The sequence below is a fragment of the Bubalus bubalis genome, chromosome 3 (assembly GCF_019923935.1).
Source record: "Bubalus bubalis isolate 160015118507 breed Murrah chromosome 3, NDDB_SH_1, whole genome shotgun sequence".
NCBI lineage: Eukaryota > Metazoa > Chordata > Mammalia > Artiodactyla > Bovidae > Bubalus > Bubalus bubalis.
This window is the reverse complement of record NC_059159.1, coordinates 6,938,235-6,963,601: the sequence shown is the minus strand read 5'-3', so window position 1 is coordinate 6,963,601 and position 25,367 is coordinate 6,938,235. Positions and strand designations below refer to the sequence as shown.

Genomic DNA, 25,367 nt, shown 5'->3' with positions numbered 1-25,367 from the left:
GAGAATTCCATTGACCAAGGAGCCTGGTGGGTACAAAGAGTCGGACACGACAGAGCGACTAATTCTTTTTTTTTTTTTTTCTTTCTTCTCCTTTTGAGAAACAGTCCCTGCTCCCTCATCATGGGACTCAGGAGACCATATGATCTGAGTTGCCCATCAAAACCTACAAAGCTAATTTGAGGGGTAATTAACATAGCCCAGAAATAGATGTGACTGTCTCTCAGACCTTGGAACAATGACTGTTTGCACTGTTTTATGTTAGAGCTTAACAAGCGGATTCTTTACCACTGATCCACTTGGGAAGTCCTCAAAAGGAGAGTTGTGGCTTCCCTGGTGGCTCAGAGAGTAAAGTCTTCTGTCTGCAATATGGGAGACCTGGGTTCGATCCCTGGGTTGGGAAGATCCCCTGGAGAAGGAAATGGCAACCCACTCCAGTACTGCCTGGAGAATCCCATGGATAGAGGAGCCTGGTGGGCTGCAGTCCATGGGGTCTCAAAGAGTCCGACACGACTGAGAGACTTCACTTTCACTTTCATGTTAGGGGAGAGGGTAAGATTGTCTTTGTGTAAAGAGTAGCTGCATCTTGTCACATGGAGGCATAAAGTTATTCTTACCATTTTGTATGAAGTTCAAATATGCATAGAAGTGAGTTTATAGATACTGAGCAGCCCCGGCTGTTGTTCCTCTCAGTCCCAACTCACCCAGACTGCCGGGTGCTGCTGGGGCTGAGAAGCTGCTGTAAGGGACGTGCGAGGGAGCTGGAGGGAGAGAGGAGATGAGTCCCTTCCTGTTATCAGAGCAACCACAGCAATGCAGCTTCACTCTGGCAGCAATAGCTGGTCCCAGCAGTGCCGTGAGCCCCGTCAGCAGCATCCCTCGCAGGGCCCCTCCTTGACGGTACGCATTGTATGTATGTCTTTGCCATTCCCCAACCAGGGATCGAACCTGGACCCACTGCAGTGGAAGTGCAGAGTCTTAAGCACTGGACCACCAGGGAAGTCCCGCCTCAACGTATTTTTCATTCTTTTTAAAAATTTATTTTTGGCTGTGCTGGTTCTTCACTGCTGTGCAGGCTTTCTCTAGTTGGCGGTGAACGGGGGCTACTCTCTAGTTGTCGTGTGCGAGCTTCTCTCTGGCCTCTGCTATTGTGGAGCACGGGCTCAATAGGTGTGACCTGTTGGCTTAATTGCTGCTCCGCATGTGGAAATCTTCCTGGATCAGGGATCGAACCTGTGTCTCCTGCCTTGGCAGGTGGACTGTTTACTAATGAGCCATCATGGAAACCCTGCATCTTGACCTTTTAATAATGTCAACCTCTTTTCTTTGCTCCCCAGAATTGGGAACAAATGGGCTTCCCAGGTAGCTCAGTGGTAAAGAATCCACCTGCGATGCAGGAGACCTGGGTTTGATCTCTGGGTCGGGAAGATCCCCTGGAAGAACAAATGGCAACCCATTCTAGTTACTCTTGCCTGGGAAATCCCATGGACAGAGGAGCCTGGTGGGCTACAGTCCACGGGGTCACAGAGTCGGCCACAACTGAACAGGCACACACACTTGGGAACAGTAACTCTGTCCTGTGACCCCCACGGCTGTGACCCCCGAGTCCCCCAGGCCTTTTCCTTTCCCTCCCACTCACCACTGCTGCGGCCTCTTGTTGGAGCGGTTACAGCCACAGCCCTTCTCAGTGCTCTTCTGTGTATGCACCTCCTCCCCAGCTGTCAGCGCCCTGTAGGAGGGACGACCTAACTCCTTCAGAAGATCCCACATCCTGTCCGGTGACTTAGGGATCAACACTTAAACTTGTGTGACTGGATTCTCACCTCACGTTCTTCCTCATCCTCCTGGCAGAGAAAATGGGCACCCCATCACCTGTTCTCTTCCAGGAAGACTTTTTTCCCTTAAAGACCATCTCCTACTTCTCCCCATCTCCTTCCTGCTCTCCTGCAGGAAGCCCATCTGTCCCACCTTCTGTCCCTTGGCACTCTCTGGTCCTTTCAGATGCAGTGGAATGAAAGCCAGGAGAAAGAAGGTCCAGCCCCTTCCCTCCTCCCCGGCCCCACAGGCAGTCTTCGCAGCAGGAGAAAGGAGGACTCTGTAAGAAGCTCTGCTAGAAAAGGGTGCAGTTACATTCATCTCCTGAGGACAGTGTGAGAACCATCAAGGTTGAGTGACAGGACTCCAGGAGCTCTGAGTATTGGGAACCACACACCAGAGGTTTCAAGATTCAGAAGTCTGTTTCACGTCTTTATTGACAAGGGGGGGAAGGGTCACAGCATTTCAGACTTTATTCAAAGACACAAACGGCACCAAAGGGTGCCCACAAGTGACAGGCATGGTCCCTAAGGCCTGGCTCTAAGGCCATCCTGGAGGGTGTGGGTGACTTCTCAGCCCTTCCCCTCAGCATGTCTCCTCCTCCTCTATGCCTCACAGACACCCCTGAGATCAGTTAGAACCGTGCATAAACGAAGCCACTCCAGAGGAGGCTGGGCCCTGCTGGCCGGTGTCGCCCACGTGGTGGCCCTGGGCAGCAGGAGCGTGTGGGGCACTGCTCACGTGACCCCCCAGCCAATGGCCGGGCCTCTCTCTGGAGCGGTCAGCCGGGGTCTCCCCGAGGGAGCTGGCTTTCAGGAAAAAAATACCAACTTGGTTCACGAAGGGCTTGGGTAAAATACTTTCCCAGAAACCTTAAGAAACAATCCCTCTCAGATTCCGGGAACGCTGAAACAACTGAGACTGCCGCTGGGTGGCCGGGGGAGGGAACCTGGGGAAAGGCGGCCCGCTGGTCCCTCCAAGCGCTCAGCGAGGGGCGCGCCAGTCTTCGCAGACTCCACAGCAGACCCGTGAGAAGCTTGATGAGAAAGACGTGTCCAGAGGGGCTGGCCCCCTCTGCCCTCCAGCCTCCTCGCTCCTGCTTGCTGGCTTGGGACCAGAGGCTGGTTTTCAGACGAGCCCCAGGCAAGCAGGTCTGCTTGGGCTTGAGGCCCTAGACGCCAAGGCTTGCCTCCTTTCAGTCTGACGGTGCTAATTCCCATTGACCAGAGCTCCTCACCCACCATCCTCTGGTTGACGGCAGCTTTTCCTTGACATGTTCAATTTTTTTTCCCCCGTGAAAGACGTCAGGATGGACACCTGCAACCATTCTGCAGGGGTAACTGTTTATTGTTGGTAGCAGTTCCTCTAACATTTTACAGCTGTAAGAATCCTGGGCACGGGCCAGACGTCCGTGGTGCCGACATGCACCGTTCACGCTGGGGTGTAGACACGGCGTGTCAGCAGGCACCCCGGACACACTTCTCCCCTACTCTACACACAGACGTGTGAGGGCAACATGAGGTTCCTGTCTGGGCAGGGGCCGGTCACAGGCTCAAAAGACACTTGGCACAGTCGATAGTCACTTTAAAGAAACCCTGACCCCAGAGCCATGCGGTGAGCAGCTGAGCTGGGGGGCAAAGGGAACCTCAGCTTAGAAGGAGCCACGGGCTTGAGGAATCTTTTATGAACAAAGCGCTCCCCACAGGCACCTCCCCTTCTCTGGACCACCTGCCATACTAGGAAAGTCACCCAGGGAAAAGCCAGGGTTCTCTGGCCCCTTTGAGCTCCATGACTGCTCACCAAGACTTGGAAGCTCAGACAGCAATCCAGTTACGAGCTCTGAGGCTTGGCTCCTGAGTCAAACAACGCTGGATCTTCGACCCCTCGGCCCCCACAGAAGGAAGTGGCGGTGAGGGCCAGGTCAGATGAGGGGGTCCTGGGCCCGTCCGGCAAATGCACATACACTACAGCGGATGGCAGGGGCTCACGACCACTGCCAAGGTCAGAAACCAAGAAGAGACACAAGTATCGCACTTTCGATCAAGGCATTTCTAAGAGACGACCACAAAAACACGCCACTTTTGATACTACAGACTACGTTTGGCAACTTTGAGAGAAAACGGCTGTCTCCACCCCAAGGCATCAGAGGGTCCAAAATCCCTTTATCCTTGGCCCCAGTTTGCAAAGTCAGGCAAGGAAGACGGGCCAACGGAGGGCAGGCAAAGGCTGCAGAAGCAGTTACACCAGCTACCTACAGGGCCCCTGAGTCTGTCTGTCTGACTCCGCGTAGGATACGGCCCGCCTTGAACCTCTTCTTGGGGAGGTGGTGAGCTATGTGGGGCGGGGGGTGGGGTGCCAGCTGCTGGAGAGAAATGAGGCAAGCCGAACATGGGGCAGCTGGTGGCCTGAATCCAGAGCTGCGACACCCTCCCATCCTCAAAGAGGCTTTGTTCATAGGAATGTGGGGGTGCTCTGGCGACTCTATCCCTCACCGAAACCTCAATTCAACAGCCTAAACCAGACTCCTCTGCGTCTGCTGCGGTAGTCTGGGGTGTGTGGGAGAGAAAGGTGGCGTGATGAAGCGGCTGCCCGTGTCCAACAGGGCACACTCAGGTGAAAACGTGGCACAGCTCAGGACAACCCTCTTGCGTGCGCTCCAGCTTCCAGGAGTACAGCATCTGCAAGGACCTAGGGCTTCCTCCTCCCCGCCCCATCCCGAGACAAGCTCCACCTGGGAACCCAGCCCAGTGCTCTTGGAGAGGTTTGTTACAACACCGGCTAAGAAAAGAAAAGCAGGTTTCTGAGAAGGCATTGTGCAGCTGAAAGTGGCATCCGTCTTCGGGTTCCTGTGGATGGGGGTGGGGCTCCTTTGGTTTTGACCAGAACTCTTCTCCACTGGGGGCCAGGCGTGGCTTGGCTTGGCAGTAGCTCGGTTACTGTACAGGAGCGAAACTGAACTTCACAGACGTGCTTGGCTGGGCGCGCTCGTCACTGAGGACTCGGGAGTTTACATCCGAGACCCTCTCTCCTGAAGAATCTGGAAGGGCAAGGCGGGGGAGACAGGCTTGGACTCTAGGTGTGCACTGCTTTTAGGTGGGGTGGCTTCCCAGCCCACTGAGGGAAGAGAAAGAGACCAGAGTCGCTTCTCACTGGACCCGGTGGAGCAGCAGCAGGACGACCCGTTACCCCGGGAAGCGAGGCAGCACCCCTGAAGCACTGCAGTGTGAAGACGCTGGGGCAGGGCTTGTGTGCTGCGGGGCCACCTCCCCCGAGCGGAAGGACACAGCCAGCTCACCACACGTGGTGGAGGACTACCGCAGGCGGAGGAGGATCACCTCCCCTGAGCGGAGGGACACAGGCCAGCTCACTACACGTGGTGGGGGACCACAGCACGCGGAGGACCACAGCACGCGGAGGACCACCTCACGCGGAGAAAGACCACTGCACACGGAGGAGGACCATCTCCCCTGAGCGGAGGAGGACCATCTCCCCTGAGCGCAGGGACAAGGCCAGCTCACTACACTTGGTGGAGAATCACCGCACAGGGAGGAGGACCACTGCACGCGGAGGAGGATCACCCCATGTGGAGGAGGATCACCTCCCCTGAGCGGAGGGACACAGGCTAGCTCACCACATGTGGTGGAGGCCCACTGCACAGGGAGGAGGACCACCTCCCCTGAGCGGAAGGACACAGTCGAGCTCACCGCACAGGGAGGAGGACCACGTCCCCTGAGCGGAAGGACACATTCAGCTCACCGCAGGCGGAGGATCACCTCACACGGAGGAGGATCACCTCACACGGAGGAGGAGCACCTCACACGGAGGAGGAGCACCTCACACCGAGGAGGACCACCACACACGGTGAAGGATCACCTCACATGGAGGAGGACAACCTGCCCTGAGCAGGACACAGGCCAGGCTCAGCACACACTGATGGCCGAGAAGCACTGTGGGTGTGTGTGAGGGGCACAGTGGAGGAAGGACAGAACAGTGTGCCACACGCTCCCAGTAACCTCAGGGAGCTGGGGTGCAGGGGGTGTCACAGAGGTAACCCAACACCTTTTCTCTTGAGAGAGACAGAACAATTTCAAACTATAAAGGCAGAATACTTCCAACTCTGAGTTTCAGAATTCTCACCTTATAGGAATCAGTGGCCATTAGCTTTTCTTTTTCACCGATTTGCAGAGCCTGGGAAAAGACTACCCTACTTTATTTCATGTGTCCTAAACTAAAAGCCTATGTCACTGCTTCAAAAATCCTGGTTTAAATGACATTAGTCAAAGGGCCAAAATGAAGGGGAAATGCAAAGCTGGCTTGAGAAGGAAGGGAAGAATCAGAGAGCAGCAGTTCAGGCGGGCCGAGCAGGGGCTGGGAGTACAGTCAGGGACAAACGCCGGGCAGGGCGGCTCACCTTCGCCTTCTCGCTCGGCTCGATGACAATGCCGTTGGTAGAATTATTTAGTTCTCTGGAGACAACACAGAGGAACTCTGCCTGATCCTCGTTCCCATAGTTATAGGAAGATCCGATGCTTATTAGCTGATCAAAAAAGAACACGGTCAACATACGAACAGGGATCTTAAAATATTTGCCACGTGAATCAAACCCTCTTCCTGACTGAGCTTTGTTTTGCTTCTCAAAGGACAAAGAATTCGCTGGGACTATCAAGGCCCCAGGGGATACATGGATCCCAGTTATTCACCCGAGCATCACTGACAAGGGTTTCCTGCTGTGGCCTGGCTTCCATTCCTGGCTGGGAACTAAGCCATGCAGCACAGCCACAAAATCAACCAACCGACCAAACAAAAAAACCACTAATTCTTAAAAAAACAAACAACTTTGTCTTTAAAATTTTATACCAGGGAAAAAATACTTCTGAAGTGGAAGTATGACATTTTGCAACCCACAGCTGGACAAGAATGAGGCGCACACAGAGTTGATCCTGCCGTGGAGACGACTGTGAGGAGTCACCCAGTACTGGTGCTGAAGACAGAGAAGCCTGTGTTTGGTCTACCATGTAATACTGTTAACCCAGTAACTGCCCTTTAAGGTAACTATATGGTTACAGTTCAGCTGACCTCTTAAACTCTATGTAGAAATAAGCATGATTCATTGAATTTATAATACTGTCGTTCGAGTCATGCTCAGCCTCCCTATGTGTTTTGAAGACAATAGATGAACAACTCTGCCATCTAATGGAAGAAAACCGTAAAATCCTGGATCTCAGATGCTTTGTTTCGATGCTGTGGTGGTGAGCACAAAGCTAAAGAACAGAAATCCACAGGCTGACCAGGAAGGACCTCGCCAGGCTCCAGCTCGTCTGAGCCCTTCATGCCATGCCTGCTCACCACGCCGTGTGAACAGGGAGGGTCACTGTTAAACCCTGGTCTTCTTCAGCTACTTATTCTAGGATGTGTCAACAAAGCACTTTTGAAAGGAATCCCTGAAGGGGAAAATCCCAAAGAGGCACTTTCAAGCCTAAAGAAGCTGGCTGGCTCCCTCTGGGCAGAATCACGCAGAAGTTCTGATACGAAGCCTGGAGACATGACACCATTCTCAGTTTCACCCAGCTCATCACATCCTATCATGCAGAGTCCACACTGAAGGGCTCTTTTCCCCTAGCCCTACCCGACTCCTAGGGTGATTAACTGGCTACAGATGGTGACAGAGTGTGGGCTCCTAGGCTGAGATACACCTTATGAAACATTGTTGTTTAGTTGCTAAGTCGTGTCTGACTCTTTTACGACCCCATGGACTGTCACACACCAGGCTCTTCTGTCCATGGGATTCTCCAGGCAAGAATACTTGAGTGGGTTGCCATTCTCTTCTCTAGGGGATCTTCCCAACCCAGGGATCTATGTCTCCTGCATTGGCAGGTGGATTCTTCACTACTGAGCCACCAGGGAAGCCCCAAGAAACATTACCTGTTCGAATTTCCAACCATCGGACATAGTGGATACCATCTGCGTGAGCTCCTCCTCTTGGCACTGCAGGACTCGGTACACGTGCTTCACGGGGCCCTGTGACAACCACACGCAGGCTCTGAGCAACAGTTTCAAGGACACAACAGTTTGCAGCTGCCCTGGTGAAGCTCTTCAGAAGAATAAAGACTGGAAAGGCGTGTGCTTGGAATTTTTTTCTTGGCAGCCACCCACTACCCCCTTTCAAGTCACTCTGTAGTTTCTCAATAAAAACTTATCCAAAGAAAGAAAGAAAGAAAATACAGGGTCCAAGAACATGAATAAAACAAAATAATCTTGAACTTCAGAAGTATGAATTATGTGAGCGACCACGCTGATAAACTTATGACTTCATCTATTTCCAAAGGAGAAAACAGAGTAAAATTACTCAGGACAAAAAGGTCACATTTTCTTCTTCAGTCTTTATAGCTGATACACGTGCTGAGAATGATATCTTATATGGAAACACTTCATTAAACAGGGACTCGACAGTGTACAAATGTTCAGGCTGTTTTACCCGCTGCTGAAGCTACCTGAAACTGTTTCAGTGCCACACGGTCACATTCCTGTGACAGACAAGCGTATAATACAAAACACATACTTGGCCTTTGTCGGTGGTTCCTGGCACAGACCTCCGAAAAACTACTTCAACTCCAGAGCTGCAACAGTGTCTTCTGTATGCTAATCAGCTGGTCACAGAAAGACCCAGCGGGTTAGAGGGTTAGAACTTGTGGCCCCACCCCCTGACCATGGGGGAAGGAGGAGAGACCAGAGATTGAGTTCAATCACCAAAGGCCAATGATACAGACCACCTTTCCTACCAAATGAACCATCCTGAAGAACCCCTAAATGATGGGGTTCCGGGAGCTTCCAAGTTGGCAAACACATCCATGCGCTTGGTGGGGGGTAATGGATGCTGGGGACCACACAGGGATAGAGGACCCTTTAGGCCTTCACCCCATGAATCTCTGCATCTGGCTGTTCATTTATATCCTTCATAATAAACTATAGTAAGTATAGCATTTCCCGAGTTGCACCAATTATTCTAGTGAATTACTGAACATGAAGAAGGCATTGTGGGAACCCAGATCCCAACTAGCATCCGTGCCCCAGGAGTCTGACACTGACTCTGGGTGGTCGGTGTCAGGACAGAACCGAACTGTTGATCACCTGGAGGGTGTCAAAGATGAGAAAGGTCATGTGCTGGCCAGACTCACGTCTCTAAAACATAAGCTAGATCAGGAAGCCAAAAGGCTGAGCAACTGAGATGGATACCCCAGAGCCACAGCACGAAGGCCCCCACGCTTGACCTACGTCAACACTTGTGATCTCGCCCACAGGGAACGAGAAGCCGGTTGTGAGACGGCTAAGGTAGCTGCAGGGAAGCAGGCTCTCCAGATGTGTTCCTGTTCACAGGACAATTCCAGGCACACAGGACTCGTATTTAGCAGTCAGGGACCATCGGTGTTGGGTCCAAAGCTGCACACTTACTGCCCATCTGAGAGGGCGAGAGAACCAAACAGCAGCCCAGGTTCAGAACAACAACGCCCAGTCATGGAGCGAGGGTCAGTTACCTTCTATCGGATTTTAAGACAATCTGGACCATTTTCTTAAGAATGATGAAAACTTAGCCCATTTTAAAAAATGACGAGTTGGCTTCAGCTGTCTGGAAAATCAGAACAATTTGGGAAATAGTCGATGAACAAAAGTAGCTACTAAGTACCATGGGCTACAGGCCCCAAGTGCTGTACCCTTCTCTTCTAGTCTTCACTGCAGTCCTGGAAGGCAGGCGTTGGCTTCTTTCTAGACGGAGGACACTGGTGTTCAGGGCACAATATCTTGCCCAAGCAGTGTGGTGACTAAAGTGGACTAGAGGTAGAGCTGGGATATGAGCCCACATCTGCCCACATCTGCCTGACAACACTACAGTCTTTCTTGTATACTTTGTCCTTCTGAACGAGGTTCCATTCAATAAGGTGCTAAGATGAAAAAAAAGAAAATTCCTTCCATATAAAATATAGGACAAATCTTGTGGCAGCTTCAGTCGCCCAGCTGCGCAGTGGGGTCGCGCAGAGTCGGACACGACTGATGCGACTCAGCAGCAGCAGCAGCAGCTGCGCGGTGCAGGAACGACCAGGCGTTTCACACTGTAAGATGCACAGCATCACGAAGACCCGACAGTGGTCGCACTGTCCAAGTCCCAGTTACCTGAGATGACCGTACTGCCTCTTCTTTACTCTCCTCTTCCCAAGTAAACCATCATCACTCTCAAATGCACCAAGATCCATCTCACAACAAAAAACGCTTCCGGGGATAGCGGAGTAACAGGATGGTGGCAGCCACTGAAGAGAAGCCAGGCCACTGAGAAAAAGTGGGGGAGGCCCTCTACATCCCGGGCTTTACACGACTGCCTGCCAGGCGCGTCTTCTTTCAACAAAGACAAGGTGAAGGAGATACCGAACTTGAGGAGACAGCCACAGAAACCCACACGCAGCCTTAAGGTGACGTGGACAAATGTAAAAGGGGACGTCTTTGAACGACATCAAACCCACTGCCCACCCAGAGTCCCACTAAATAAAGGGGACAGGTGCAAAGATCAGTTAACATCAAAAGGGTCTTGACATTCCTAGAATAAAAAAGCTTCCAGCTAGGTATAAATCCATGAGCCTCAAAATCGAAAAAACTAATTACTGTCATCAAATAAAAACCTCACAGCACTCTCAAGGAATTCACTGACGGCGAAGAACTGAGAGTGTTCAGGTGCCACGATGTGAATGGTTTCAAATTCTATACTTGATGGTACCATTAAAACTTACATTAAGCAATCAAAGGTTTGGTTTTTTTGTTTAATGTGAAAAACAGGATGGATGAGATTCACAGAATGTCTAAGCTATCACATATCTGTCAGAATGAAAGAAGCCACATAAATACACCGGGAGACGGCCAAACAGATTGGTGACGCTAGATCATATTTCACATGGTAGCCTGCAAACCAACTATGAGCTCATCTCTGAACATTAAAAAGGAGCCTTTCATCCCAGGTTTCAGCACCAAAAAAAAAAAGCCTTTCAGCCACTGGCCTGATGGAGAAGAACTAAATGATTAGGCCTCCTTTCCACCTTTGCAAAGTGCTGGAGATAAAACGGAGAACAGACTTCATTATCATAGGGGTCAGGTGTTCATCCAGATAATTCCATTCAGAGCCACAAAAAAAATTGATTCATGAAGTCTAACACAGAACATGCAAGGAACAAGTTTTCTACTTTTGAAATTCTGTATACTCCTTGGAAGGAAAGTTATGACCAACCTAGATAGCATATTCAAAAGCAGAGACATTACTTTGCCAACAAAGGTTCGTCTAGTCAAGGCTATGGTTTTTCCTGTGGTCATGTATGGATGTGAGAGTTGGACTGTGAAGAAGGCTGAGTGCCAAAGAATTGATGCTTTTGAACTGTGGTGTTGGAGAAGACTCTTGAGAGTCCCTTGGACTGCAAGGAGATCCAACCAGTCCATTCTGAAGGAGATCAGCCCTGGGATTTCTTTGGAAGGAATGATGCTAAAGCTGAAACTCCAGTACTTTGGCCACCTCATGCGAAGAGTTGATTCATTGGAAAAGACTCTGATGCTGGGAGGGATTGGGGGCAGGAGGAGAAGGGGACGACAGAGGATCAGATGGCTGGATGGCATCACTGACTCGGTGGACGTGAGTCTGAGTGAACTCTGGGAGTTGGTGATGGACAGGGAGGCCTGGCGTGCTGCGATTCATGGGGTCGCAAAGAGTCGGACACGACTGAGTGACTGATCTGATCTGATCTGATTGCGATAGATCTCAAGAAAGCAACCATCACCAGTATCTGATGGGAGAGGAGACAAGTCATGCTAGAGTTGGAATCTGTCCCATTAGTGCAGTTAAACCCTCTTAAAATAGCGGCCTGTTTTTCCTGCTAGACTTTAAGCTTCTTGAGGGCATGGCTCTCCTATCAGTCGGGGTCCCCAGGGCCTAACAGAAGTTATTGCTTGAGACTGATGATGGGTGATGTGCCACGAAACGAGCTAAGTGTGCCCCACTGCCTTCCTTGCTCTAACTACACAGCAAATTCGGTTGGATTTTTGTCACCAAATCTACTAAGAAAATCCAGACTTCCTAAAAGGAAGAGAAGCTTGATATTACTTTCTTAGAAGCGTGATTCACAAGCCATGTGTGAAGTCTATGCCATGCCAGTGTGTGTTAGCAGCTGGCTGTTGACACGGTCATAGGCTGAAGGCTGGTCCTCACAGAGAAGCAAGTTTACCTACCAGGTAAACAGGTAGACGCAAGGCCTCGCTCGGCCCCCACGTGGACACGGAGGGAGGCAGATGCTCTGCTGGAGAGAACAGGCTTTGAACCTCAAGTACGGCAACTCCTCCCACTGCCAGATGGCAAACAGCCACTATTTCCCGTTCTTCTAAGGGGACACAGGCCTGTTTCGTTCTCTTTGTGATTTCGCCTCTGTTTCCCTGTTCTGAACAAGTCTGGCGGAATATGTGCTGCCTGTCTGGCAGATGGACTGTATGCCACACGGAGACCTCCGGCTCACAGGGGAGACGCAGGGCTCTCAAACGGTACACTGTCCATTTCTGATCACCCCAGACATGGGGACAAAGACTGACACATGGGACATTTTCCCCTTAAGAGCTCAAAACCCATTACCTGTGAAGTTCTGTTCTCGTTGTCCCGTATTCTTTCCTTAACCAGTCGCACAAGAGATGCAATGTTGTAAAACTCCGCTTCCTCCAGCACGCCTAGAAGGAAGACCGACCTGTGGTCAGAGGTGTGTGAAGTCCCCAGAAAACAGCAGAAAGAGGCTGGAGAACACGTGCTTGCTAAGAACTGCATCTTTCACTGCAAGTCTAGTCTCCCTCCTGCAGCCTCGGGAACGCGCCTTTGCTGTTTGCTGGGTGTCTGTGACCTTTTCCCCAACGTCAGCGAGGCGGGCGCAAGGGTCTGCTCCGTCTACTGTTTCGCCCCTGCAGTTTCCCACCTGCCACCTTCCCTGGCTCTTCCTGCTCCTGCCCATCAGCTGCAGGACGCCTTAACCATATGTCACTCAGTTCCTGGAGCTAGTCCTGCTGGATAACTCCTGAGCTTGCAATTTCTACCCAGTTTGTCCTAAAAGTGACCAATGTCTCTCTGTTTAAGTGTAAATTTATGTGGACCAGTAAAGCAATTATCCTTCAATTTAAAATAAATAAAATTTTTTAAAAAGAAAAAAAAAATTTTGTGGGCCAAATTTAACAAGATGCTTATTATCTGAACAATGTAAAAAGCAGTCAATGAAAGAATCCTATGCACAGGACTTCCCTGGAAGTCCAGTCGTTAGGATTCGGTGCTTTCATGGCCAAGGGCCCAGGTTCAATCTCTGGTCAGGGAACTAAGATACTGCAAGCTGTGTGGCATGTCCAAAAAAAAAAAAAAAAAAAAAATCGCATGCTTAACAAAATCAAAGACCTGGGACAGGACAACTAAATGGGATGTGTGATCCTGGTCCAGGAAAAAAAGTTGCTATAAAGACTTTTGTTGAAACAATTGACAAAATTAGAATGTAAGCTATAGTTAAAGTCCTGAATTTGATAACTATATGGTGGTTACGTGAGAGAATGTCCTTGCTCTTGAGAAAGACTGTGAAGCACTAAGGGGTCAAGTCTGTAATCTAGACTCAAGAAGTTCAGAAATAAAACTGTGGAAAGGGGAGAGGAAGGAGGGGGGAGGAGAAGGAGAGAGATGAATGAATGATAATGCAAATATAACCCAAATTGTTGATTTTGGTGAATCTGGATAAAGGGAGTTCTTTGTACTATTCTTGCCCTTCAAAATCATTTTTTTTAAGGCATTAGAAAAGATGCTTAAGATTCTTCTTTTGAAGAAACAAAGACTACCCATGAGCTGGTAATTGCTGTGGATGGTGGGTGCACGGAATTTATTGTACCATTCCAGTTACTTTGTATGCATTTGAAATGTTAAGAAAAAAGGGGGGGGGCATTAAAAATAAAAAGGGAGACCGAGTCCTCTTTTGACTGGTTGTAACAGCAGTGTTCTTCAGCCATTTCATTAGCGAGCACGGCCATTTCAGCTTTCTTATGCGGAGAATGCTCCCAGGTCAGGGTGCCCTGCATCAAGGGACAGGCTCCCATCTTCAACTGAATGTCTCAGTGAGACGAAGATAGCCTTTTAGAAAGACGTCTAGACCCACTTATAGTTCAAGTGCCCTACAAACCAAAAGGATGAGTCAACTAATGATGCCCCTGACAATGGGCTGGAGAATGAATTAGGTCAGATGCACAAATCTACAAGGAAGCATGAGACCAGTCTTAAAGAAATGAGGCCAAGCCTTCATTATTATTTCTTCTTCTTTTTTTTTTTACTGCTGCAAGTTCAAACTAAAATTGAAAGAATAAATACCTAAATGTCAGAGATTTGCTGTTTCGGGCTGTGGATATTCACTGCTAGTAATAAGTCAATGTAAAAAGAGGTCCTGATAATTTTGCAGGTCCAGAGAAAACTCTACCTCCAAAGCTGAGCTGTGTCTCTTCCTTCTCCCAAAGGAGGATGAGAACAATGGGGCTCCTCCAAGACCCTCTCAGACTAGAGGAGGTGACTGGAGACTCCCTGCTTATGTTTTAAAAGCTTTGTTTCCTGTGCACCTGAGCCTGCTAAAAATCTCAAAATTCAAATATCAGGACTTCCCTGGTGGTCCAGTGGCTAAGACTCCAAGCTCCCAATGCAGAGGGCACAGGTTCGATCCCTAGTAAGGGAACCAAGATCCCACATGTCACACAGCATAGCCCTCCCGCCACCAGAAAAAAAACCTGTGAAAAATACATTCCAATCTATTAAACAGCTTTAAAGATTTGACCTGAATTTTGAAGATGCCCAGCACAAACAGTGTCCTTACCTTCTTCTGCCAACTCCTTTGTAATGATGAGCTTCCCGTGGCGGAGGTAGTTTAGGATTGGACCAAAGTAGGTAGGGTCCCTGTCAATCAGATAGGCCCCCGTCTCGTCCTGCCAACCAAACACAAGGGTATCACTGTGGAGCTTTCATACTAAGTTAGGGCAGGGTCTCCACCTGTCTGTCACAATTCACAAGTGAGAGGGCAAGTTCGATTAGGTGTTTATCACTAACTACTGGCAAGAAGGCTAGCTTTAGGGGTTTTGTACTTCAAGATCATTTCTGGGAGGGTGTTGCAGATGTATAGTCATATTCATTATCTAGGCATTGACTTGAACTTCTAAAATTTTTACTCAGACACGATTACCAGTCTCTTCTCAGCCTTTTGGGTAAGATCAAGCGTAGATACAATTACCAACATTCTTCCTGTGGGATACTTGTTATAAAGAAACAGAGGAAGAAAATGCCATAGCTGCGTGATCTAAATTTCTGCTTGAGACAGACATTCTGACTTCTCTATTGTCCCTGAATCACATTCCTAATTCTAAGAAAACCTCTGTTTATTTGGCAGTGCTCCTGAGCTGAGGGCCAACGGCAGTGGGAGTCTGCGTTGGCAGTTGTAACTCACACACTCCAGATCTGTGCCCAGAGGAAGCTTGGCATGACCGGGACTTGGCTCTGAGCAATTTTAATCCTACTCATCTTTACAGTAAAGGGAACAAGAAGAAACTGGCTTCTACTGCAACAAAGAAGATTCAGGACAGATAAAATCGTTCCTTTATAATAAGCAAGGTTTTGGAAAACTCCTTAAGTTAGGGCAGGACAGTTTGCCTTCAATCTGAGATTACAGGAGAGGTAGCAGATGAATAAAAGAAACTAACCAATGTTTACTTAACCCTTACTCTGCTGCAAGGGAACAGCTAAGTGCTACATGGGATACAGGCGATGCAGGCAACAGTCAATGCTTTTAAGTCAGAAATTAAAAGATGAACGTGTAAAGTTAAAAAAAACCAAACAGCTCAAACTGAAAATGGGTTAAGTGTCTTGTCACCTCTCAACTCTTTGGTTAGCAGCCATGCATCTTGCCCAACGGTACTCTTTGGGTTTCATTTTCCCTGGTCTTAATCCTTCAGCTTAGGTTTGCATTGGCAAAGGACAACCTCTTTCCTAGGAATGTATCTGAGCTCAAACCGGGACCTAAAACAGTGACAGTTACCAGATACGAGCCCAGAGACCAGGACCGCAGCAAAGAAGTGTGGGATCATGACAAGCGCTTCCTGCAACTGTCGAAGCCATCATCACACCCAGGCTTTCACCCAACTTGGCAGAGGGGTCCGAGCGGAAGTCTCAGAAAGCTAGCTACCTGGATGCCTTAGCTCGCCCTGACCCAATTCTGGATGCGTCTGCCACAGGCAACGAGGGTCTTGACGAGGAACCAGGGAAACGAGGAAGTCAGGGGAAAACTCAAGCAGACCTGAGGGGCTGGGATGAGGTGCAGAGAGGAAGGGGAGAAGGGGTGTGGAGCGGACGCTCGCGGGTGAGGGTAGGCACAGCGCGGGGAAGCAGCCGCTGAGAACGAAGGGTGCGGTCAGAGAGAAAGTCTGCGTGCGTCTGGGGCGGGGGCAGAAAAGCCCCCAGGGCTGGCTGGCTGGGAAAGACGAGGAGGAGGGGGTCCCGGCCCCAGGTGCCCTCCGGAGAGAAGCGCGTCGCAGGAAATCCGGGGACCAGCCTGGGAGGAACGAGGGGGTCCGAAGGCCGGGGGCGCGCCCGAGGGCGGGGCGCACCTTGTCCGAGTCCAGCTCCGGGTCCTCCTGGCAGCAGAGGCGGCAGAGAAAAGACTTGGGCTCCCGGCCTAGGGTCTGCCTGGTGGTCACGAAGTAGGTGCCGCCCACGTTCAGCCGGACCCAGCGGGCCGCGCCACCGCCCCCTGTCCGCTCCGGCGGCCCGGGACCCGGCTCCAGCGGCTGCGCGGCGGCGGCGGGGGGCGGGCGGCCGTGCCCGCGGGGCGTGGGGCCAGCGGGGCGAGGGCTGGGGGGCCCGCGGCCCGGGCCGCCTCCATCGCCCAGCCCGCTCCCGCCGCCCCCTCCCAGCCCCGCCATGGCCGGGTCGAGCTGCAGCTCCGCCATCTTGGGCCGCCGCCGCCGCCGCCGCCGCTTGCTGCCCGCGCGCCGCCGGGCCGGCCCATCTCTCGGCAGGGAGAGCCGGGCCGGCCCATCGGCGGGGGTGGGGCCGCGGGAGAGGGACGGGAGCACCCCCAACCAGCGTCCGCGTCCCCGGGCTGTGGAGGCGCTACGCCCGCCCCCGGAGGCGGAACTTCCTGAATCAGCCCTCACCGCTATTCGCTGAACCGCAAGACAAGGCCTGCCCCTTTGGGTTTGGGGTTGGCTGAGGGGAGAGCTTCCGGTGACCCACTTCCGTTCTCTGCTGCTGTGGACTGCGGGCCGCCAGGGGTCGGTGAAGGTGAGTGGGCTTGGGGGGCTCTCACGTACCTGAACACAGTGGGTTTCTCTGCTCTGCTCCTGCATACCTCCGCTCGACCCTTGTCTCTCCTCTGCTTCGCGCGGCTGCTCTTTTGCGCCCTCTTCCTGTCCTCTCCCTCTAGCGCGAGGCCGCAGAGGCCAGTTTGTGGCCTCTTGACTTTTAGGGCTTCCAGTAACCTTTCTCTCGTCCAGCCTGACTCCAGCCTGGCGGCTTCAGGAGTCCGGTTTGGAGGCTGAGGAAACGTTGCCGGGACGTAGTTTTAGCCTGCTTGGTGACGCCAGCAGGCTGGAGGGCTGTGCGCTTCCCTTCTGAAGGTTCCAGCTTTCGAGCGTGTGGAGCTTTCAGAGCTTCTCTAGTGCAGGGTTCATTTTCCAATTCAGTAAATATTCACTGAGCACCTGCTGTGTTCAGCATCTGTTCTAGGCGCTGGGGATTCAGCAGTAAATAAAAGACAACAAACCCATTTACGAAGCTTCTGTGCTTGGAAAACTCTCAGCAAGGGCACTTACTCTATCTGGTGTATTTAAGGTCACCCGCCCCTCACCTCCACTCCAGGTAACATAAGCTGTCTTGAGAGTGAAAGGAAGAGGCAGATGTTGGACATGTGTCTTCTTTCTTTTAAGGCCCACATCTCCTTTGTGATCCACCCATAGTTTATAAAGATCTTTAACGGTTGTGACCACTTTCCGTGTACTCTCACATTCACCTATGTACTGAATACATTTTTTTTTTGAGTATTGCCAGTATACTCAGGGTATGTGCTAACACTGCAGGGGATCATCAGGCATGAATAAGGTGTGGGTAGAGAGCCCCTTAAGTTTGTAGTGCAAATTGGTGTGCGCAGTTATATTTGATATTTTTAACAGCCTCTTTTTGGCTAACAGGGCTTATTATCCCCATTTTTCAGGTGAGGAAATTTCGGTCCAGCGTCTGCTCTATTTAACTAAGCCTTGTTGAAATGTGAATATGTGTCAGGTTCTGTGCACTGGAGAATCAGTGAATAAAATATAGGCTGAGTGGAAGTGTTTTTAAATTACTAACGTTTATGTAATGCATGAATATTGCTCTAGCAATATTTCCAAAGGTACATGGAGTGCAAACACTGGATAACTGGATTTTTTCTTTTTTTTGATAACTGGACTTCTAAGGATAAATTAGGAGATGGGGAAGAGAGGGTATAGCCATCTAGAATATATGCCAGGTTGTACACCTTGAATTTTAAAAACTAAAGTGTCCTCTTCTGATACTGTCATCCTAATTCCTTTAGTTGACAGATATACCCACTCATATGATGCTGATCTATTTCTTAAAACTTGAATACTTCTGTGATGCCTTTCAGAGGATTCTCTCCAAGAGCCCTGTTTTGATCTGACCTGTTGTATTTTCCAGGATCTCAAGATGGCTGGACGGAAACTTGCTCTAAAAACCATTGACTGGGTAGCTTTTGGGGAGATCATCCCTCGAAACCAGAAGGCCGTGGCTAACTCCTTGAAGTCCTGGAACGAGACCCTAACCTCCAGGTCAGTACCTTGCTGAGAGGGAGCCTCTGGACTTGTGATTTCATGTGGGAACAAAATATATGAATTCTGATGTTCTTCTGGCAGAAAGAAATTCATGCATTTTCTAAATACTAATGAATTATTATTATTTTTTTTTTGCATTCCTATGATCTCCCTGCTAGGGAAGAGTGTGGCAATAGGTCCAGGCCATAGGAATGAAGAACAGGGAAATTGCTCTGTGAATTTCCTCTTGCTCGTGGAACAGTCCTAACTTTTGCTTTTCTGTGTGAGCAGGTTGGCTACTCTGCCTGAGAAGCCACCTGCCATCGACTGGGCTTACTACAGGGCCAACGTGGCAAAGGCTGGCTTGGTGGATGACTTTGAGAAGAAGGTGAGCCTTCAGGCAGCTAAAGCTCTGGTCTTGTTAACACGGCTGTGGGTGGGGGAGCAGGACCATGGACAGTTACATGGGATGACAGTGAGGAAAGAGAAGTGGTGTTAACACCCAGATCCCAAGGGAGGCTCAGGAGAGATGGGTGCGGCCAAAGGTCTTGTGATGACAGATTTAAATGGTAAGTAGGTGCGGAGAATTCAGGGCCTCCTCATTCAGCAGGTTTCTTACCTAAGAAAACGGTATAACAGAGTCTTAATCCGAGAGCCAGAGGGCTGTTGAGTTGGGTGTTTCTGCCTGGCTTCCTCTGCACTCCCCACCTATCTCTTTTAAATCAAGCTGACATTTTCTCCTACTCTTTTACTGTTTTCCTCTGCTTTTTATTGTCCCTTGTAGCTCTGGTCTCTCGATCACCTATTTTTCTTCTTCTTTTTATAGCTTAGTTTTTGACTGTGCTGGGTCTCTGTTGCTGCGTGGGCTTTTCTCTGGTTGCAGTGAGCAGGGGTTCGCTCTCTAGTTATGGTGTGCAGGCTTCTTACTGTGGCGGCTTCCCTAGCTCTGGGGTGTGAGGGCTTCAGTACCTGCAGCACGTATGCTCAGTAGCTGTGGCTCCCTGGCTCTAGAGCACAGGCTCGATAGTTGTGGTGCCTGGGTTTAGTTGTCCACTGCTTGTGGGATCTTCCTAGATCAGGGATCGAACCTGTGTCCCCTGCATTGCCAGGTGGATTCTTTACTACTGAACCACCAGGGAAGCCCTCGCCCACCTATATTCTGATGTTAAATTTCATCATCCACGGTTTGCTTGTTCATTCAGCAAATAGTTACTGAGGGCCCACTCTGCTAGGAACAGCGCTCAGTGCCAGGGCCAAGACACTAAGGCGTCTTCTAGGGAGAAGGTCTCATCCATCTCTGTTATGCAAACATGACTTCTGCTACCTGTCCACTAGGGTTTCTTTTCACAGAGAAATCAGGGGACTTCCCTGGTGGTCCAGTGGTTTGGACTCCGCTTTTCCACTGCTAGGGGCACAGGTAACCATCCGTGGTCAGGGAACTAAGATCCTATGTGCTGTGTGGCACAGCCAAAATAAATAAAATTTTTAAAAAAGAGAGAAATCAGAATTACTTTAGAACTGCAGGGTTCTTTGAGGTCATCAGTCTGCCTCACTTTATCAAGTCAAGAAACTGAAGCTCATTGTAATGAGAGAATTGGCCAAGGTCTCCAGCTAGTGATGAGGCAATAGAACCTTGAGCTCCCATTGCCAGTCTAATACTCTTTCCAGTAGAATGCCCCAGATGCCTGCTTGTACCGCCTGGAATGGAGAATGTGTTTTTATATGATCCATTACAATTAGCAGCTTTTGAGTCCTTTTGGGGGGACCCCTGGTGATATTAACAACAGTTTGTTATTCCTGTGTTTGTAGTTTAATGCCCTGAAGGTTCCTATACCAGAGGATAAATATACTGCCCAGGTGGATGCTGAAGAAAAAGAAGATGTAAGTAGTTGAGGCCCTTACTTATTCTAAAATTCTCTTAATTCCTGACAGTTCTGTGTCTTACTAGTAAGGTTAAGGTAGAGGGAATTTAAAGGATCGCTAAAAAGGGATGAAGTGTTAATGAATGCAGTAATACGGATGAACCTTAGGATAATTATGTGAGTGAAAGAATCCAGCAAAGGAGTACACACTGCATGACTGCACTGCTGGAAAACTATAAACAAACTCAGCTAAACCTCTGGTGACCAGCACATCAGTGGTTGCCTGGGGCTGGGGTGGAGGGGGTGATACGGTCTTCACTGTGGTGACGGTTCCGCAGGTGGATGCGTATATCAACCCCTATCAAGTAGTAGTCTTTAAATATGTGCGTTTTATTGTATGGCAGTTATACCTCAACATGACCGTTAAAAACAATCAAGGAGCTGAAACTGGGCAGGAAAATTATACACAGTAGTGAGTAGTCAAATACCCCTTTGCTTTAAAGTACTAAAAGCCCAGTGTTGGAACCCAGGTGGCTCGACCAAGGAGAAGTCTGACTGGGTGGTCAGTGGCTTGTCCTGGCCATTTGGCAGGCCTGGGTGATGCAGGTGTTTGTAGGTTGCCTAGGCGAATAACTCACTGAAGAACCCTGGGCCTGCCGCCTTAAGCTGGTTCTCCTGAACGGGTTTCTTTGTGGGTGTTGGGGAGAGCTGCAGTTTGCCCCCTAAAGCAGAATCCCCCAAGTAGTCAGAGGAGCCCACCTCCTCTCCATAGAGTGTGGGAAAGCAGTGGGGGCGGTCCGCGACTCCTCATATCTTGGGAGCCTCGGGGTCGGGAAGGTACAAGTTGGTTTCAAAACAGAATTTCTCCCTTCTCTTAAAGGTGAAAAGTTGTGCTGAGTTTTTGACTCACTCAAAGACCAGGATTCAGGAATATGAGAAAGAGGTAAGGATGAGCCTTGGCCTTTGCTTGTAATCCGTTTTCTCTCCTTTCACAGCCACGTGTCCTTCACCTAGCAGCAGTCACCTGCCTTGGATTCTTTTTTTGTATCTCTGCAACCCTTTTTATCTTGACACATTTCCCCTCTTTTTTCAGCTGGAGAAGATGAGGAACATAATTCCATTTGATCAGATGACCATTGAGGACTTGAATGAAGTCTTCCCAGAAACCAAATTAGACAAGAAGAAGTATCCCTACTGGCCTCACAGGCCAATTGAGACCTTATAGGCTCGAGTCCAGGAGACAGCTCTGGCCCTGGAATTATAAACTCTGGACATTAAAAGTAATTACATGGTGCTGTGTGTGTCTGCTCCTTTGTGGTTGAGATAATTAAAACTCTGGGGTGACCTCACTGGGAGCAGAGCTTTTGTTGAACTGGAAAGGTATGCCCACAGGTGTGTGTGGTTGTCTAATGGTGAGGATGTGTAGGAAGCAAATTACTGAGGCCCAGGGCTGTGGTGGTTGCTGTTGAGTAGCTCAGTCGTGTCTGACCCTCTGCGACCTCATGGACTGCAGCACATCCAGTTTCCCCGTCTTTCACTATCTCCGGGAGTTTGCTCAAATTCATATTCATTGAATCAATGATGCCATCTAACCATCTCATCCTCTACCACCAGCTTCTCCACCTGCCTTCAGTCTTTCCCAGCATCAGGGTCTTTTCCATGAGTCGGCTCTTTGCATCAGGTGGCCAAAGTATTGGAGCTTCAGCATCAATCCTCCCAATAAATATTCTGGACTGATATCCTTTAGGATGGACTGGTTGGATCTCTTTGCAGTCCAAGGGACTCTCAAGAGTCCTCCAGCATCACAGTTCAAAAGCATCCATTCTTCGGCGCTCAGCCTTCCTTATGGTCCAATTCTCACATCCGTCCATGACTACTGGAAAAACCATGACTTAGTGACTAAACAATTATTATAGCAGGATTTATTTATTATTATAGCAGAATTCCTTGCAGGATGCCTGAGCAATGCCAGGAAATACAGGCAGTTTAAAGTAAGATGAGATGGTGGGGAAAGTTCTGTTGTCCTTGAAGTCAGAGGAGCTATGCCTACTGCTTACACCTGCCCTTGACCATTTAATTGCTGGTTCTAGATTAATCTGCCATCTCCAGACTTTTCCTTTCCTCATTTGCAAACATCAGGATTGTAATAAGAATGAAATGAGAGAATCTGGGAAGCTTCTCAGTAAGAAAGCAATCTAAGCAAAGGCATCCAACTTGATGTGGCTTAAATCCTGTTGGAAAAAACCTACTGAGGAAAAGACACACATTTCAACAATTTTGTGACATTTCTGCCAGAGATTGCAGATGTATGGGAGGAGATCAACAGTGGCTGATAACCCTCAAGGAAGTAATGTCTAAAAGGACATAAGCTGAATAGACCCTGGGGCCCCGTCACCCCTCATTTATAGGGCAGGGCCTGGGCTGCAGGTAAAATGTAACCGGGAGGCAAGGCGTGTTCCACTTAGAGCGGCTTCAGTCATGATCCATGACGTTCAGCAGTCAAGCTCCACAGAAGGCCTTTCATGCACAAAACAAGTACCACATGCTCCCTCCCCACCGCTGTGAATCATTGCATTGGCACCCAGCCATCCAGTTGAAGATCTAGGGATGCAGAAAGGTGAAAACAGGGAATCTTGTGGAGTGTGGTTAGAACCAGGAAGGGAAGAATGAATGAAAGGCCTGTGAAATTTTTGTGACAATGGGAGGGGAGTCCCTGGGATTTCCCTGGTTGTCCATGGTTAAGACCCCGCACTTCCACTGCAGGGAACGTGGGTTGGATCCGGGTTGGGGAACTAAGATCCCTTGCGGCAAGACCAAAAATTAATGGAGGGGTCCCTAGCATTTGAGGGAAGGCGTTGGAAGACTTACAGTAAGAAACGACAGTGAAAAACTAACATTATCTCAGTCCCAGGCATTTATGAAGCATGGCTGGAGTTGGGGGCGGGGGGGGGCGCACTTGAGGTTTTATATCCTGAATTGTTTGAAGTTTTTGCATTGAGCATGCATTGATTTTACATGAAAAATTATCACTAGTAAAATAGGATTGTGCTGATCTGAAAGATCACTAGAGAGAGAGATGTACTTCCTACATGGCAACAGTTAAAGATAGAAATCAGCAAAACATAAGTAGCATAAACACAGAACCAAACACACTTAGGGTGATTACGAACCAGTAAATACCTCTATTAGAAGGGAAAGTTTCTAACTGGGTCAATTCAAAATCCAGGTACAAGCTGTTCATCCTTAAAAAGTTAGGACCTTTCTTGGAGGTTCAATGCTCAGGATTCAGTGCTTTCACTGCCCAGCAGGGTTCAATCCCTGGTCCAGGAGCTAAAATCTTGGAAGCCGAGGTGTGGCAAAAAAAAAAAAGAGAGGGAGAGAGTTAAAAAATGGATAGATGGGCTATATCAAGGGTTTCAACTCCTTATTCTAAAAACTGGCATTGAAGAAAAAAACATGCATTTATCATGTCTTAATTTAAACACAAGTCAGGATAAACTAATAGACCTAGTTAATGACAAAAGTCCTTTACAAAGTATTCCAGTTAATCAATGTGGAAAGAAAAGTAACATTGGGAAAATTGCTATTTTGTAATCCCTAATGAAGTACAGTTGACCCTTACACAAGTTGGAACTGATTGGGACCATTTATATGTGGTTTTTTTTTTTTTTAAGTACATACTACAGTACTACATCATCTGAGGTCAGTTGAACCTGCAGGTGCAGAGAGCAGAGTGTAAAGTTACTCAAGATTGTTTGACTGAGGAGGGTCGGCAGCCCTAATCCCTAAATTGATCCAGGGTCAACTGTAGTTTATTCAGGCAAAGATCCTTCGTGGACCTGCTAGAGCCTCCATTCATGGTTTGGTCATTTCTTCCCTGAACCACAGTCTCTCCCTAAGAGGTCTCCCTGCCTGTACTCTCACCTGCCTCTAATTCCTTCTTTATATATATATTGATTTACCGGAGAAGGCAATGGCACCCCACTCCAGTACTCTTGCTTGGAAAATCCCATGGACGGAGGAGCCTGTTAGGCTGCAATCCATTGGGGTCGCTAAGAGTGGGACACGACTGAGCGAGTTCACTTTCACTTTTCACTTTCACGCACTGGAGAAGGAAATGGCAACCCACTCCAGTGTTCTTGCCTGGAGAATCCCAGGGACGGGGGAGCCTGGTGGGCTGCGGTCTATGGGGTCGCACAGAGTCGGACACGACTGAAGTGACTTAGCATAGCATAGCATAGTTGATTTACAGTGTTGTCTTTAATTCATTCTTTAAGGTGCTGCCAAGGGGATCTTTTCAAAATGCAAATATAGTTATCTTATTCCTCTGCTTAAAACCCTCTGCCCACGAGATCAAATGCAATTTGCTTACTCCAGGGTCCTCTGGGTACTTTGTTCTCCTCCCCTGGTTGTGGCCATAGCAAGTTGCTACCTGCCCCTCTCACACCACCCTTACTATCAGACACTTGCTATTCCAGCTGGTAATCCTAGAAGCTTAGAAAGAGGCAGAGGACTCTAGAATACTCTGTTGAGTGCCAGCACAATCCTTTTTCATATTCTTTTCCATTATGATTTATCATAGGATATTGAATCTAGTTCCCTGTGCTAAGCAGGAAGACCTTGTTTATCTGTTAATCCCTTTTTAAACAGCGCTGCGATCACCCAATGCGAGCAGGGTCATCTTTTACCGTGGGATCTGGGTGCACACAAGCGACTGGCCGTTGTCGCCCCCACTGTCCAAGGAGCGCGCACACACAAGCTTCCTTGCGCCCCTTCTCGCCGCAGCACAGGGCACTGGCGGGCGCGCTCTCAAACGAAGGGCAC

At 49.3% G+C, this 25,367-nt stretch overlaps 2 protein-coding genes and 1 non-coding gene across 4 annotated transcripts; 1 reads left to right on the top strand and 2 right to left on the bottom strand.

Moving 5' to 3' along the window:
- Window positions 1-924: 924 nt before the first annotated feature.
- Window positions 925-997, bottom strand: TRNAG-UCC. The gene has a single exon. It is a non-coding gene; the product is annotated as a tRNA-Gly (tRNA).
- A 1,234-nt stretch (window positions 998-2,231) lies between these two features.
- On the bottom strand, window positions 2,232-16,858 carry KCTD2 (potassium channel tetramerization domain containing 2). Of its 2 annotated transcripts, none has more exons than XM_006045347.3 (6): window positions 16,483-16,839; window positions 14,703-14,811; window positions 12,461-12,552; window positions 7,735-7,830; window positions 6,224-6,349; window positions 2,232-4,849 (listed from the first exon to the last, which is right to left on the bottom strand). In XM_006045347.3, the coding sequence occupies exons 1-6, from the start codon at window positions 16,822-16,824 to the stop codon at window positions 4,820-4,822; spliced, it is 795 nt and encodes a 264-aa protein (XP_006045409.2). In that variant the 5' UTR covers window positions 16,825-16,839; the 3' UTR covers window positions 2,232-4,819. The 2 variants fall into 2 exon arrangements, with proteins under 2 accessions (XP_006045409.2, XP_044794484.1); XM_044938549.2 differs by lacking the exon at window positions 2,232-4,849 and adding an exon at window positions 4,856-6,000 and having other exon boundaries at window positions 16,483-16,858.
- A 144-nt stretch (window positions 16,859-17,002) lies between these two features.
- On the top strand, window positions 17,003-21,836 carry ATP5PD (ATP synthase peripheral stalk subunit d). The gene is made up of 6 exons (XM_006045222.4): window positions 17,003-17,158; window positions 18,569-18,699; window positions 18,973-19,069; window positions 20,491-20,562; window positions 21,424-21,486; window positions 21,637-21,836. The coding sequence occupies exons 2-6, from the start codon at window positions 18,578-18,580 to the stop codon at window positions 21,766-21,768; spliced, it is 486 nt and encodes a 161-aa protein (XP_006045284.1). The 5' UTR covers window positions 17,003-17,158; window positions 18,569-18,577; the 3' UTR covers window positions 21,769-21,836.
- The last annotated feature ends 3,531 nt before the right edge of the window (window positions 21,837-25,367 follow it).

Excerpts from the sequence above, each read along its gene's own strand:
- KCTD2 (XM_044938549.2), bottom strand. The coding sequence starts at position 16,824 with ATGGCGGAGCTGCAGCTCGACCCGGCCATGGCGGGGCTGGGAGGGGGC. Across the intron at positions 12,553-14,702 it reads AAAGGAGTTGGCAGAAGAAG|GCGTGCTGGAGGAAGCGGAG; the intron begins GTAAGGACACTG and ends TCTTCCTTCTAG. Across the intron at positions 7,831-12,460 it reads ACGAGAACAGAACTTCACAG|GGCCCCGTGAAGCACGTGTA; the intron begins GTAATGGGTTTT and ends TGGTTGTCACAG.
- ATP5PD (XM_006045222.4), top strand. The coding sequence starts at position 18,578 with ATGGCTGGACGGAAACTTGCTCTAAAAACCATTGACTGGGTAGCTTTT. Across the intron at positions 19,070-20,490 it reads TGGATGACTTTGAGAAGAAG|TTTAATGCCCTGAAGGTTCC; the intron begins GTGAGCCTTCAG and ends CTGTGTTTGTAG. Across the intron at positions 21,487-21,636 it reads TTCAGGAATATGAGAAAGAG|CTGGAGAAGATGAGGAACAT; the intron begins GTAAGGATGAGC and ends CTCTTTTTTCAG.